We start from the raw sequence: 14,537 nt of genomic DNA, 5'->3' as shown, positions 1-14,537 counted from the left end.
TAGCGGGAAAGCAGCCAGACAACACATAAATGTTAAGTGTGGCTCTGTCCCCGTAAAACTTGATTGACGGACACTGAAATTTGAATTTCGTGTAATGTTCACGGGCCACAAGATGTTATTCTTTTGATTTATTTTTCAGCATCCTGCATGTAAAAACCATCCTTAAGTCAAAGGCTGTGGAAAAACAGGTTGTGGGCCTGATTTAGCCCATGGGTCATAGTTTGCAACCCCAGCTGTAGGGTCTCAAAGTGCCTTTGGACTCCCGGCTAGCTACCTTTGCCCTCTTCTGCTCTTCTCCCCCGAGCTGGGCCAAGCTGCTGAAGTCCCAGCAAGGCTAAAGGTCAAAGCCACTTACCAGAACGACCACCCGTAGTCCCAGGAGTGGGGTCTCCAGTCTTCAGGGCCAAGACTCACAGTGACCTGGAATACTTGTGTGTACATCATGTGGGCTACCATTCCCAGGAGGCCTGTGGGGGGAGCAGAACAAGGCGTCAGGAGGCCAGGTGGGGCTCTGTCCCCTTTGTCCCATGGACCTCTTAGTATTGGGGGACAGCCTGGAGGAAGGGCCGTCGGCAGGACTGGAGCAGGAAGCAAGAGGGGGGCGGTTTTCTCAGCCAGCCAAGGAACTTGAGCTTGAGTGAGAGAGCAAAAGGCAGGCCTGGGAAGATTAAACAAGGGAGACCCAGAGTTAGCTCTGGGCATAGGTGGACACACTTTTTCTGTTAAGTACCGGGTAATATAGATACTTAAGGCTCTGGGATCCACGCGATGTCTGTTGCAACTACTTCTCCACTGCTGTAGCCCCAAAGAGCCATAGACAATACATACATGGATGAGTATGGCTGTGTACCGATAAAACTTTATTTACAAAAACAAGCGCTGGGCCGGATTTCACCCGTGGGCTATATAGTTCGCTGATGCCTGCAAACTGTAAGGTCATTTGGTCATTTGGGAGAAGGCGCCTAGAGGGTATTTTTCAAACTGTAGGTCTGGACTCATTAGACTAGTGGGTCATGAAATCACCTTCACTGATTGCCAGCAGTAAAAAAAAAAAAAAAAAAAAAAAGAAGAAAGAAAGAAAGAAAGGCAACAAGAATGGAATAGAATAGACATGCCCAATACCATCAAGCTTAGCAAGAGTGAATATTATTTTGTGAATCTTTTTGGTTCTACGCGTACGTCCGTGTGTGTGGTGACTGAAACATGCAATGTTTTTCTGTGGTTCACGGGTCAAAAATCTTTGAGCCCGCTGGCTGGGATTCCCACGGATCTGAGTGGGAATCCGCTTCCCCCACATTTTCTCCATGGAGAGCTGGGCAAAGCTTCACTCTTTGAGCTTTGTTCAGATCTTTGGACCCTAAGATGAGGACTCTGACGGGTAAGGCAAAAGGTGGGTGAATGGGACAAGGCAGCTTCAATGCCAGTGCCTGGGGGCATAGCGTTGTTACAGCTGGAAGGGTTATTACAGCCCGGAGGGCATTTCCCTGTGTGGACCATGGCATCTGGAGCCCTCACGAACCCAACCCTAAGACAGAGTGATACAGTGTGGAGAAGAGAAGGGGTAGATTACTAGAAAGGAAAGCAATCATGCTTGTGCACCTGCTGTGGGCCAAGCACTCGGGGTTATTACCTCTTCCTTTTCGTAACAACCTTCTAAGTATCAAGAAGTACCATGATCGGGGACTATGTACCATTGTTCAGGTGGCCCACTGGACATCTCCATAGGGTCCATTCACGATGCAGTCTACATGCGTGTCCCTCCCTGGAGAGGAAGCAGAACCACGCCTGTAAGGCTGTGTATGTACAGCCGCGTATGATTATTCGCATCTCACAGACGAGAACACAGAAGCCTGGAGTGCTAAAGTCTGTCCACGGTTATGAAGGGGGTCGATGGCGTTGTCGGGGCTGGTGCCCAGATTCAAATGCCCTCAGCTGCAGGGCTTATCCCGTGCTGCCCAGCGCGCGTCTGTCCTGCCCTGGCTGCCTGATCACCCTCTTTCCTCTTCTTGAAGAGGAGGCAAGAGGAAAGATGCAGATGAACGGAGGAGAGGAGGAGGCTTAGCAGAGAAGAAGTTAAGAGGGAGCAGGGCTCTGCATCCTGGAACTCAGAGTGGGCGGTGGAGGGAGAGGGCCGCCCTGCATTCCCATAGTGTGAAGATAAATGTTGAACAACTGGTTCTCCAGAGGGAAAAGAAAAGCCCTGATCTGTAGCATTTGCCTAGTTCCATGGTGCAGTGACTCCCACTATGGCCGATCTCAAGCTACCGATGTGACGTCACCGAAAGCAGAGCAGAGGTTGTGCCATCGGCATTCCCGACCTCATGCCCGCAGGCTCCAGCACACCTCTGGGTCACGCTCCAGTCCCTGGACCCTGGATCCAACGGAGACCAAAGAAGCAATGTGGCTGCCTGCTTCTCTGAGCCTGGGTCAGCCCCTTGTGGACACTTGTCACTGTTATGGGACCGCAGGTGTGGCCTGGCAGGGAGCCCTCAAGTCAGAAAATCCGGTACGTTCTAGTCTGCATTTTTAGTTGTGCCCTGGCAGGTGGCACAGAACTGTCCAGGGCTGTCACAGCCAACACAGCACCCTCTTTGGTCCTCTCTGCCCTGGCTCAGTCTATTAGAAGGAGGAGAAGAGTGGTGAGCCATATGGCTGTCTTATTCTTCTTTACTTGACACAGTCCTGGGTGAACTTGCCAAGAGGTACATAACAGACCTACCTTATTCTTTGGAACTGCTGCGTACAACTCCTTAATAATGAAGTAGTGTGTTTTACTTAACCAATCAATTGACAGTTATATTATTTCCAGGTTTTTGCTCTATGAGCAGCGCTGCAATGAACGCTTTTCTCTAAGTGTCTTTGTGCTTACAAGCAGGGATATCTGCAGAGGGAATAAGAAGAATTGCTGGGTCATGAAGCCTGTGCATTTTAAAGTTGAGTCCGTGTCGGGGAATTGCTCCCTTGTGTGGTAGCCCCATCTCGTGCTTCCGCCAGCTGTCTGGGGGGTCTTACCCCAACCTTCCCCGACGCTGCAGATTCCAAAACGTTCAATACTGTGCCCCTTGCATGACGCAGAGTGACTCTTCAACATCATTTAAAGTTTTGTGTTCCCTTCGTTCCTAGTGAGCTTGGGTGTTCTTCACGACTCAGTTGACCATTCTTACCTCTGTCCCTACAGTGCCTGAATGTATCCTTTGTCAGTTTAAAAAAAAAATAATATATATATATATATATATATATATATATGTACACATAGACATTTTCCCTTATCAATTGGTAGAAATTCTTTATGTATTCTGCATACTAATCCTGCCTGTTGCATAGAAGACCGAGAGTCTACTGCTTGCCTTTTCCCATGCGCTGTGCATCTTTTTGTTTTTAATTCATAAATAGACTTTGGTTTTTAGAGCCATTTTGGGTTTACAGAAAAAGCGAGGGGAACTTACAGAGGGCTCCCCGGTCACCACTCCCACAGTTTCCCGTACGATTAATATCTGGCATTAGCGTAGTGTATTTGCTACCATTGACAAGCCAACGCTGATCCCAGTATTAACTAAATTAAACTATTAACTTAGTTTACGTTAGGGCTTTCTCTTCGTGTTGTACATTCTATAGATTTTGATCAATCTTTTTTTTTTTTTCGGATCTTGATCAATCTTTGGTGACACGTGTCCACCATTACTGTGTCGACTCATTTCACGGCCTTAAAAATCCCCTGTTCTCCACCTGCTCTGAAGCCCTGGCAGCCACCAATCTTTTTGCCTTCTTCATCATTTTGCTTTTTCTAGAATATCATATAGTTGGAATCATATGGTGTGTAGCCTTCTCAGGTCGAGATCTGTCAGTTAGCAATAGGCATGCACGTTTCCTCCATGTCTCCTCATGGCTTTCCAGTGCCGAATGATGGCAATTATGGATAAAGCCTCTTTTGTCCTACATTTTGGTATCTGATATCGTCAAACTTACCAGTCTTTTCCTTTTTGGTTTTTGCTTCCTCTGTCTACTTTTAGAAAAGGAGCATCGTAAGGGACCTGGGTGGCTCAGTCGGTTAAACATCTGCCTTCGGCTCAGATCATGATCTCCAGGTCTTGGGAATAAGCCCCATGTCCTCGGCCTCCCTGCTCGGTGGGGAGTCTGGTTCTCTCTCTCCCTCTGCCCCTTCCCCTGCTCACTTTCTCTCTCTCTCTCAAATAAAAATCTTAAAACAAAACAAAACAAAACAAAACAAACAAACAAGGCTTAGAAAAGTAGCACCATCAATACACAGTCCTATATTTTTATATGAATTCACCCAGAATTTATCTTGGTGAATGGTGTGAGGAAACTGTCTTTAATGAGTCGCTAATTGTTTTGAATCCTTGTAGAATGGTCTGTTCTTTCTGCAGTGATTTTAAATGACACTTACATTCCAAGCCTGACATGTATATGAGCCTGTGTCCTAATGTCACTCTGTTCCACTGGTCTCCCTCTGTCCCTGTGTCAATGCCACAATGTTGTAGTTCTTATAAGTCACAAGACAGTCTGTTCGCTGGGAGGACAAGCCCCCTCTCCTCGCTGCCCAGTGCTCATTCCCCCTGGAACTGCTGACCTACCCAGGAGCCTTGTGCCTTTGGTGGGGTCCCGACCCCTTCCCTAGCCACCCCAGTCCCTTTCTCGGGGAGGAGCTTTCTCTCCAAACGCCCCACAGTTCTAACCTCTTCAGGTCCTTTGGTACCCTGCCAGTCCAGATGCTCCCTGAGTTATGCAACCTCTGGATGCCTTGGTTTTCTCATCTATAAAATGGGGATCTTAGTAGGCACAGGTAGTTCTAGGGAACATCTACTAAAGAAAGAAAACTTTCATGAGAACAATCATTCCTTGGATTAGGGCAGTGGGGACATAACAAAAACTCCCAGCTAGACCCAAAAGCCAGACCCAGCCTGTCGGCAGAATAATTAATTTTCCAAATCATTAGTCTGAAAAAGCATTGATTTCTCAATCGAATTCCATTTACTCCTAAATACGAAAGGCCGTGCTTTAAGAAAATGACAATTCACTCCGAGATAGGCTGGTGAGAGTCTCTGATTGCATTTTGAAGAGGCTCCTTTAAAAACCTGACCCTCACCCATGTTTCTGGAAGCAGGTCTGCTCTGCAGAGGGAGGCCCACGGTACCGTCTGTCATAGGAACCCTTTGCAGAAGGAATGGTTTCCAACTCCTCTGGGTGAAAAAGTGACTTTCTGCGGAGTTCCTGCACGTCCTAAATTAGCATCAACTAAATGAATGGGGCTTTCCTGCTCCGTGACTGCTGCTTCCTGGCGGGAAGGAAACTCATGGCTGTAAACCTCATTTTCCAAATCCTGCCACCATAAACGGGAGCCCCGGCCCACAACCCCACGCCGCGAGGTGGCCATGGCTCATCCAAGCCTCTGGGGGACGCTGGAGGGCACTGGCGTGTGACGCTGACGGAGGCGCCAGAGCTGGGCTGGGTGTGATTCCTTCCCAGAGCGGGAAGGGCTGCCACAACTCCCAGCCCTGCTCAGACCAACCAAGGGAAGTCGGCTGTCCAGTCCGGAGGGGCTGGCGCGGGCCCAGAATTGAGAGACCGTGTCGGGAGGGTCAGAAGGTAAGCCCAGGGTAAAGCAGGGGGAAAACAAAGTGACAGAGAGTCTGTAGCTTCCAGCTCTGTCACTCACCAGCTACGTGACCTTGAGGGGGTGACGTCCCATTTCTGTGCCTCAGTTTCCCCAAGTGTAACGTGGGGGTAATAACAGCACCTGTCATAGGTCGGTATGAGTAGCAGGTGGCTTATACTTGTGAAGCATCTAGAATAGTGCTTGGCAGGAAGGAGGCCCTATATCAGTGCTTCTTGAATGAATGAATGAATGAATGAATGCCTAAGACCCACTGTATAGGTCCTCCAGATGGCACCCTTGTCCAGGCACCAGGTCCGGAGTCCCAGCACACAGTAAGTGTTCGGGACGGAGCAGACGAACAGACCACCACAGATGTCAAGGTGTGTGGGGGCGGGGCGTCAGTCCGCGGGTGGAGAGTTCTGGGTCCTGGATACGGGAATGAGCAAGGCGGGGGACCGGATCGGCTGACTCGGGACATGAGCCAATATCCAAGTCAACGTTCATGTATTTATCATTTGTTAATTCGATCTGTCAGTGAACACTTATCAAATGCTTTTCACAGGTCTAGTGCTTGGGGGCCGCTAACACAGACAGACCCAGGCCCTGCCCTCAAGGCCCCCGGGGGCCTAATGGAGAGATCCGGACAACGAGCACGTGAGTTAACAGGAAGACATCCTGTAGAGAGAGGTGCCGTGATGAAAATAAAATAACGTGACAGGGAGATCCTGGGGGCCGCTCAGACTGGATGGTCAGGGAGGGCCTCTCTGGGGAGGTGATTTTTTTTTTTTTTTTTTAAAGATTGTATGTATTTATTTGAGAGAGAGTGAGACAGAGCACAAGCAGGGGGAAGGGCGGAGGGAGAAGCAGACTCCCTGCTGAGATGGGGCCGGATGCCGGGACTCCGGGATCAAGACCTGGGCTAAAGGCAGACGCCCAACCCACTGGGCCACCCAGGGGCCCCTCGGGAGGAGATGTTTAAGCAAAGATTTGATGGGAGCTGGAGGCAGCCGCGGGGAGGCCTGGGGCAGAGCACTCCCGTAGGAGGGGGAGAGGCCTGGCAGGGGCCTGAGCTGGGGGTGACAGGGAGAGGAAGCTCCCGCAGGGGGCTCAGGAGAAGGCGGCTAGGGGTGGGTGAGGAGGGCGGCCAGCAGCCAGCACCTTACGGAGCACAGTGATGAGTCCGGCTTTTATCGTCAGCGCGACAGAGGCCAGCAGACGGCAGAAAGCGGCGCCTCGGTTATGTTGACCGCTCGTCCTGGTTACTGGCTGGAGAGGGAAGGCGGGGGAGGGGCTGTGGAGGAGCGAGCCCGGCTGGGGCCCGTCCAGGAGGCCGCTACTTGGCCCAGAGCTGCTGGCAGCCCCTGGGCAGGTGTGAAGGTGGAGCCAACGGGACGTGCTGGAATTCTCGGGTGCTCTCCAGAGTTCCCGGCTGGGCCACTAAGCGGGCAGATGGTGGTGGTGGTGCCGTCTACTAAGATAAAGACGGGGAAGGAAGGAAAACACCGGGGGGGCTGGAGTCCCAGCTGGGCCATATTGGTTGGAAATGTCTATCTCCTACCCAAGCAGAGACATCAAGCAAGCAGTTGGGTATACAAGTTGGGGGTTCAGGGAGCAGTCCGAGCTGGGGATCAAATGCACGAGTCACTGGCACAGGGACAAGGGCCCGGGAGAAACCACCCAGAGAGACATTGTAGGAAGAGAAAACTCGGATGGAGCCGAGCCAATGCTGGGGCCGAGCGGAGTAGGAGGGGCGGCCGGAGCAGCCCAGGAGGGGCCTAGGCAGCGGGAGGAAGCGAGTGTGGCATGGCCAGCGCCAGGCCAAATAAGTGTGCCAAGACGGAGGCAGCAGCCCTGAGGTCAGAGGTGAAGACAGAGGGGCACGGCTGGGTCTGCCAGCACGTGGGACACGGGGGACAGACGCTCAGCTACGACAGGGCTGCCGCGAAGAGAGAAAGCAGCCAAGTCATCCCAGAGAGGGCGTCCAAACCCATGCAGAAGCAGGAAAAAGGGGTGACAGCAGGGCTCAGATGGATCCTGAAGAGGGGAGACAGACAATGCTCCTGTGCTCCCCCCACCAAGCTATCCAGTAGATGGGGTGGCGGGGGGGACTGCTGGTCAGAGAGGCCCCGGGCAACTGCAGAAGCAGGGCGGAGGAGGCAAGGAATGCAGGGGAGCTTCTACACAAGCAAGGGGCTGGAGGCCCCCCAGAGCGGCTTCCTCTCCACCGAGCACTTGAGGGTGAGTCCATGGGTGCGGACCTGCGGCAGTTTAGGGAGCAAGAGGAGGGCGGAAATCGTCCTTTCGGGGAGTGGGGACACCCTGTGTGTGAGCTCCCTGCTCACGAGCGTAAAGAGAGATCCAGCGACATGACAGGGACGGGATGGAGTGCCAAGCCATGACGCCACGCTGTGGGGGAGCGGGTGTGGTGGACCCCGGCCCAGGGGCCCCTGCTGCGGGAACACAGCAGCCTGGAGCTGTGGCCTGGGGCAGGACACGGAGCAATGACACCCACCCAGCTTCTGGGACTCGTCTTGCCTCTGGCCTGACTGTGTCTTGCAGGGTTTGGACATACTCTGCTGAAGGCGTGCTCCATTTAATGGAGATAACAGAGAAGGAGCTGATTAATTAATTTATTATTAAAGATGTTTATTATTATATATTAAAGAGTTTATTATTAAAGAGGCTAAGTCACTACTCCGAACACTCGGAGAGCATTCGTGTCTACATAAATATTCTTGGGTATGTGGGCACCGATCTAGATTTGCCAACAATCCTATGCGTGTCATGTTGGGACATTGCAGAGCTGGTGGGGACCTGGAGGAGGCTGAAACCTGATGAGATAGGGCAGGAGGGCAGCAAAGGGGAAGCTGGGGCGGCCTGACAGTGAGTTGATGAGTCCCTGAGCATGTACTGAGTACCTGTGGTGGGCCAGACTCTCTTCCAGCTGGGGGCAAGCCGACTGGTCTCCTCATGCTCTCTGGGCGGGGGCGGCGGGGGGACCACAGAGACACCTGGGGACTGGCATGGGCCAGGGCAGCCAAGGGACCCATGGGAAGCCCAGCTGGGCTCCTTGACCAGGCTTGAACGGGAAGGTCAGGAAAAAATGTCACCCAGGGAAGGTGACCTCCGATCTGAGAGCCGCAGGCTCAGAAGGACCAAGAGGGTGTGCCTGGCCACGGACCCGCTCTGGGAGAGCTCGGAGGCAAAGTGGCCTGGTGGGCTGTTAGCGCCGTGAGGCAGGGCACGTGGGTGAGGGAGCCGCTGCTGGAGAGAGAAAGGGGGCATTGAAAACTTCTGGATCTCTAGGGAGTTTGGGCTTTGTCCTGAGGGCGAATGGGCAGGAATCACGAAACTGTAAGCAAGAAGGTGAGAATCAGGTGTGTCTCACCTGTACGATCTCTCTGGCTGGCGTGTGGAGGATGAGGAGGTGGGAAGCAGGGGGTCGGGAGAGCTGGCTGTAGGTCCCCAAGCGACAAGGACACGGCCAGGCCAAGGCTGCCGAGGTCAGGGGGCAGGTGAGCAGGTCGCTGGAGGGGTGCGAGCTTTGCCGAGATGGATGAATTTCCCAGCCGACCCGCAGATGCTAGAGAGCCCTGCCTCGGGAGTGGGGAGAGACTGGGGGTAACTGATGGGTTTGACCCACTTAGCATCGGCCGAAAACTTTGAGCTTCTGAAGGTTGGAACTTCCTGACACCCCTCAGCGGGAAGGAAGACAGAAAAATAAATCCCTTATCTATAAACATCTAAAACATTCAAATGTTTGTCCGGATGGAGACCGGAGGTTGACTCTGACTGTCCGTCGAGCCCTCTGACCTGGGGAGCACCCCATACGGCGGGGTCCGCTTGCTCTGAAAACCGTGACCAAGGAGCCGAGCAGAGGCTATGTTTAAAGCCTGCCCAGGACTATTTTTAAAGACCAGGCTATTTTTGGACACTCTCTCGAGAACCCGAAGCCTCTCTGAGTAGCATATTTCAGGGTTTAAAAGTTCCTCCTTACACATAACCTAAATCTTTCCAGCTCCAATTTAAGCTCATTTCTGGCTCTGCCCTCCGAGGACAAGGGGGGTGAGCCGGTTGACTTCTTCTTGTGGGGATCCTGTGGGAGCTGAGCAATTACCGAGTCGCCCCTCAACCTTGTCTGCCCCGGGCTAGATCACTGCCATCCCTCTGCCCTGCCCGCCACTTGAGTCATTAGCATCATGCTTGTTTGGGTTCTGCGCATTTCTCTATTTGCCTTTTACAGGGAAGTGGCCCAAATCAGAGGCAGCTTTAATAGGGGACCATCCCAGTTCAAGGATGGGGTTTACTGAACCGCCACCAGCCTCGTCTGCCCCAACCGCCTCCATCGAGCCCCACGGCAATGAACGGACTCGGACCCTTCCCAGCCGGTAGGGGCCTGCCTAGAAGGCGTCCCTGAGGCCACGACCCCAGTTCCCAGTGGGTCCTGGAGCAGCGCAGGGCCATGTGGTGGTGGGATGATTTTTTATGTTAAAAACATGGATTTGCGCTCCAGCGTTCCCTGTTACCCTGCTTCACTGGGGTAACTGGAGAGACGATCTCAATGACTTTGGGGCACAGCTGTCGTCACACAAGACTGGGAAACCAAGGGTTCGTGTCCCAGCTTCGCCGATTTCCAAAGCCTACACGCGGATACTCGCTGAGAATGTGTGGAAGAATGGGGGATGGAGCGGGGGCGGCTTCTCTCCCCTCCGCCTGGAGACCAGGTCAGGTTGCCTGGCCTGGAGGAGTGGGAGGGAGAGAGGTGGGTCCCAGGATAGAATGACTCCGGCTATGCGGACGCGCGCAGAGCAGCCCCTTCCAGGACTGCCCACGGAGAACATGGGCCGTGGGGACAACAAAGAGTTCTCGCCCGATCCGAGCGGGCGGCAGACAGCAGCGGACGCCCCGACAGTCTGGCCTCGTGCGCAAAGACGCAACCAGTGCGTCCTCAAGGTCGCTCAGAAAGAGTGACGTCATCCTAGGGCCTGCTCCCACGTAACTCTTCACATGCGCTAACCCCATTCTGGTGGCCTTGGACGTTCATAAGCCCCCCCGAGACAGCAGTGGGTCGTCACCCGCTGGATGGCGGGAGGAGGAAGCGGGACAGGGACGCTGGCCCGTGCCGGGGTGGGAATGAGGAGAGCGAGCTGGGGCCCCCCGAGGCAGAGCTGGAAGCCGCCCTTGACATGTCCACACAAATCACACACATCACAGTTCTGGCCCTCTCCCCCTGCCTTCTGCGTCTCCACCCCAGAAATTCAAACGCTCCAGGAATGTGGTCTTGACATTCTACCCAAGCCTTGACCTTGGGCTGCATCTGGGGCAACCGTCTCAACTCTGGCATGATGCATGATACTTGCAGCCCTGTCTGCTGAGGGGGTGCCTTCTCAGCAGCCCCGCTCCGGGCTCTCAGTCCCCCACTCAGGCTCTACACCCCACGGCTACACAGAGAAGCCCGAGTGTCCCCTGTGAGTACAGTGTCCCCGAGTGGTGAGGGCAGGGCAGAGACAGCCTGTATGGACCGCCCTCTCAAGCCTCGGTGACTGCTCGACTCTCCGCCTGCCCCACTAGATACTGTGGCCCAAGAGGGAAAGTGCGGGGGACCCCGTCATCGACTATCCAGACCAGGACCTTGAGAGAAAAGGAGGTACCGTTATTAACCAACCCCGGGATAGCTCGGGAGAACTGTGCGGAAAGAAATGAATGAAGCAACGAGCCCCTGATCTCTCCAGGGACCCCTGCCCCCCTGCAGATCACCCCTAACCTTGATTCAGGGCTCTCGCTCTGCCAGGGACCTTTCCACCCACTGGGTGCTCTGGGGCACAGAAGTCCCGTGTTCCGGTCTCCTCTCCAAGTCTCCACTTCACAGGAGACAGTGCCTGACAGGCCGACAGTGGGGGACTCAGGGACAGAATCCCCTCTTTTTTTTTTTTCCCCCAGCTTTTGTTCATTCCGCGTGTAACTACGGAGCACCTGCTAGGAGCCAGGGCTGGAGAAGGACGACTAGGACAGGTGTGGGCCCTGCCTGCTTGCGAGTCTGGGGCGGGGGGGGGGGGGGGGGCCCAGGACACGGGCAGAAAGCAAAGGCTAAGAGCCAGAGAGTCAGGAGGTGAGCGGTACGGGGGTCACAGCAGCTGACCTCCAGTGACCTCCGCTCTGGGGGTCCGGGGAGGCATCCCTGGGGAGGGGGTGTTGCAGCTGAGCCTCAGGGGTGAGCAGCTAACCAGGTCAGAGCTACCCAAGTGTGGGGCACACCGCCTTCGGGCGCGCAAGCTTATTTTAGACCAGAAGTTCCAAACCTCAGCACTACTGACATCTGGGGCCCGATACCCCTTTGTCGTGGGGGTGGGCTATTCTGGGCTTCTCAGGATGTTTAGCTGCATCCCCGAAAATATCTCCAGAGGTTACAAATGTCCCCCGGCGGGGCGGGGGATGGGGAGAGGGCAGCCGCACCCCGGGGGTGGGCGGGGAGGGGGAGCCGCTGGTTGAGATGCTACACGTTTTTACAATGGGGATGTTTTGATTTTTCCCAGTTTTATGGTTCCCTTCTCTCTTCATTGCAAGTACCGCTGGTTTTTCATTTCCGGTGGTGATCTGAAGCTTCCTTTCTGAATACATTTACGTTTCAAAAAAAAAGTGAGTGATTTAGAGGAAAATGCCACGGGAATGATGGCCCTGTGGATGCGGCGGCGGCCTTCGCGGAGGGCGAGGCCCAGGACAAAGCGGGAGGACCGGCGCACCAGGTGAAAGCAGCAGCCCCCAGTGGGCGCCCACCGCTGCAGGCTGGGGCGTGTCCCATCGGCCGCACACCCTGTGGCAGGCTTGGGGACCCGGGGGCCGCAGGGGAGGCGTGCGTCCCGGAGAGCACACACTCTCCCTGGGAAGTTCAAGACCAGCATCCCTCCAGTCTGCGCACCGATGGCTTCTCTCGGGTTGGGCACGAGAGGACAGAAAGGGCTTCACTTCCCGGCCCCTGTGGCATCAGAGAGAATCTGTACACACCCGAGGTTCGCTCTTTGAGGCAAGATGCTCGCATGAGGAAAGACACCAGGGTCTCTGCAATCGCGGCGGGGGCGGGGGTCTCATTGGACAGGCCCATCTCGCTGTCCTCCTGGACCGTGTGCTCACCGGGGCCACGGCGTGGGGCCCTCCCTTTGGCATTTCCCTCTCTTTCTGCCTCTGTCTCTTCTTCTGTTTCCTTCTACCTCTGTCTTAGACTCTTCCCTTCTGTCTTGTGCTGTCTGTCTCTCTCTCCCAGGAATATCCAGTCCGTGCACCCACGTTCCAGGCCTCACGCTGTGGGGCCCCCCTCACCTCCCATTTGGCGCCTGGGCTGCACAGAGAAAACTAGGATGGGTTTGGGGCCCCCGCCTCAGGCCTGGCCAGCCTTGAGAACACTCCTCCGACAGCGACTGTGCCGTCCACCAGTCACATTAGCTGAAATGCAAATCCTCTTCTTCTGGCCGGTTAGATTTCAAGAGCTCTGGGCCGCCACACTTCCCTGCAGGGACGCTGGGATACTATCCAATTAGTTCCGCCGCCCAGGAAGCTGCCTGCACCCCCAGAAAAATGAGCTGAGCAGCCGTCTCGCCGCAGAAGCTCCAGGGAGCAAAACCTCCGACAGCCCGCCCCTTCCCGAGGCTCCGGACGGTCTGCAGAGCCGCTGACTGTCCTCGCGCGGTCTGGGAGGAGGAGGAGGACAGACAAGGTCCCCGCCCTCGCGGAGCTGATGGCCGTGGGGGAGGACAGACAATCAACACATTTAAAATTCAGAGTTTAATAAATGCTGTGAAGGAAAAGAGAGCATGAGGAGGAAGTGGGAGTCCGTTCGGCCAAGGCAGGAGGGCCCAGCCCCTTTGGGGAGGTGACAAGGAAGCCGAGACCCAGGACTCAGGTCTGGGCTCAGATGCAGGGCAGGAAGGTGGGAAGTGTGCTGAGGAGGCACCGCGGGGTCCCGAGGCCTCTCGGGCTGGGGCGCTGTCGGCCTTGCCTCCTCAGAAGCCCAGTGGCTCTGCTGTCCCTCCCGCAGGCACCCGTTCTCCTGACCTCTAGCTCGGGATGCTCCCAGAGAGGCACCTCCTGCCCCCCACCCCACCCCCAGGACAGGAGCCCAGAGGGAGCCCCACTCAGCTAGGTGACAGAGGACAAAGCTGGAGTGAGGTGTGGCAGTGGGTTCTGGACTTGGGTGCTGTCCCTGTCAGCCTGAAGCCAGTGCTAAGATCTCCCGCAGGGTTAGCATCCGGGGCTGCCTGGGTCTGAGCAAATCTCCGGGCGGAGGAGGTGCTCATGGAGGACGGAGAGGAGGGGCCCCCAGGAGCATCACCTTGGCTGCTGTTGGCCCTGGTGTCCCTGCCTGAGACCCTCCACTTGTCGTCTGCGTACTCAACTTGGGTGGAAGTAGGTCTGCCTAGCTCTCTTCTGAGGAAGGCCCTGGGAGTCGGAGAGGTGCTCCCACCAGAGCTCTGTGGTGCTCAGAGTGGGGACCAGGCTACAAGGCCCCCAGATCTCGGTCTGCCAGGAATCAAGGCTCAGCTGGGTCCATGAGCTGCTAAGGCCCCGAAGCCAGTGAGGCGTGGCTCTACGTAGGCCCTGGGGGCAGCCTGCAGCTGGAGCTCTCCACCCCCAACCCCGGCCCCGCTCCCACCCCCATCAGCCCTGCCCGCCTCAGCAAGGCTCAGCTGCCCTGCTCCTGCTCTGGGGTCCACTCGCCTTCCCTAGGCCTGGCCCAGGAGTGGCCCTGTGTACCTCACCCTGCCCCCCAAGATGCCAGGTGCCTTCTCCAACCAAACTGCCAGTTCCTTCCCAGGCAGCTGATTGTCTTCTAGGGCTCTGGGGAATACACCCGGGTCCCCATCGCCCCACCCCTGCATCCCAGATTAGACCAACTCTCCCATCCCCATATCCTGGCTGGGCCTCTTCCCCC

General features: G+C 55.3%; 1 protein-coding gene and 1 long non-coding RNA gene across 3 annotated transcripts in view; one reads left to right on the top strand and one right to left on the bottom strand.

The window, feature by feature from the left end:
- Positions 1 to 14,537, bottom strand: part of GSG1L (GSG1 like) — a 126,983-nt gene that overhangs the window by 34,886 nt on the left and 77,560 nt on the right. For both annotated transcript variants that reach the window (XM_059415066.1, XM_059415067.1), the window contains one exon: positions 356 to 467. In XM_059415066.1, the coding sequence (XP_059271049.1) occupies positions 356 to 467 (112 nt within the window). The remainder of the gene's footprint in view (positions 1 to 355; positions 468 to 14,537) is intronic.
- Positions 5,585 to 6,438, top strand: LOC132027181 (uncharacterized). Its single transcript, XR_009407078.1, has 3 exons — positions 5,585 to 5,604; positions 5,894 to 5,994; positions 6,177 to 6,438. It is a non-coding gene; the product is annotated as an uncharacterized LOC132027181 (long non-coding RNA).

The sequence above is a fragment of the Mustela nigripes genome, chromosome 11 (genome assembly GCF_022355385.1).
Source record: "Mustela nigripes isolate SB6536 chromosome 11, MUSNIG.SB6536, whole genome shotgun sequence".
NCBI lineage: Eukaryota > Metazoa > Chordata > Mammalia > Carnivora > Mustelidae > Mustela > Mustela nigripes.
This window is presented reverse-complemented; position numbering and strand designations above follow the sequence as displayed.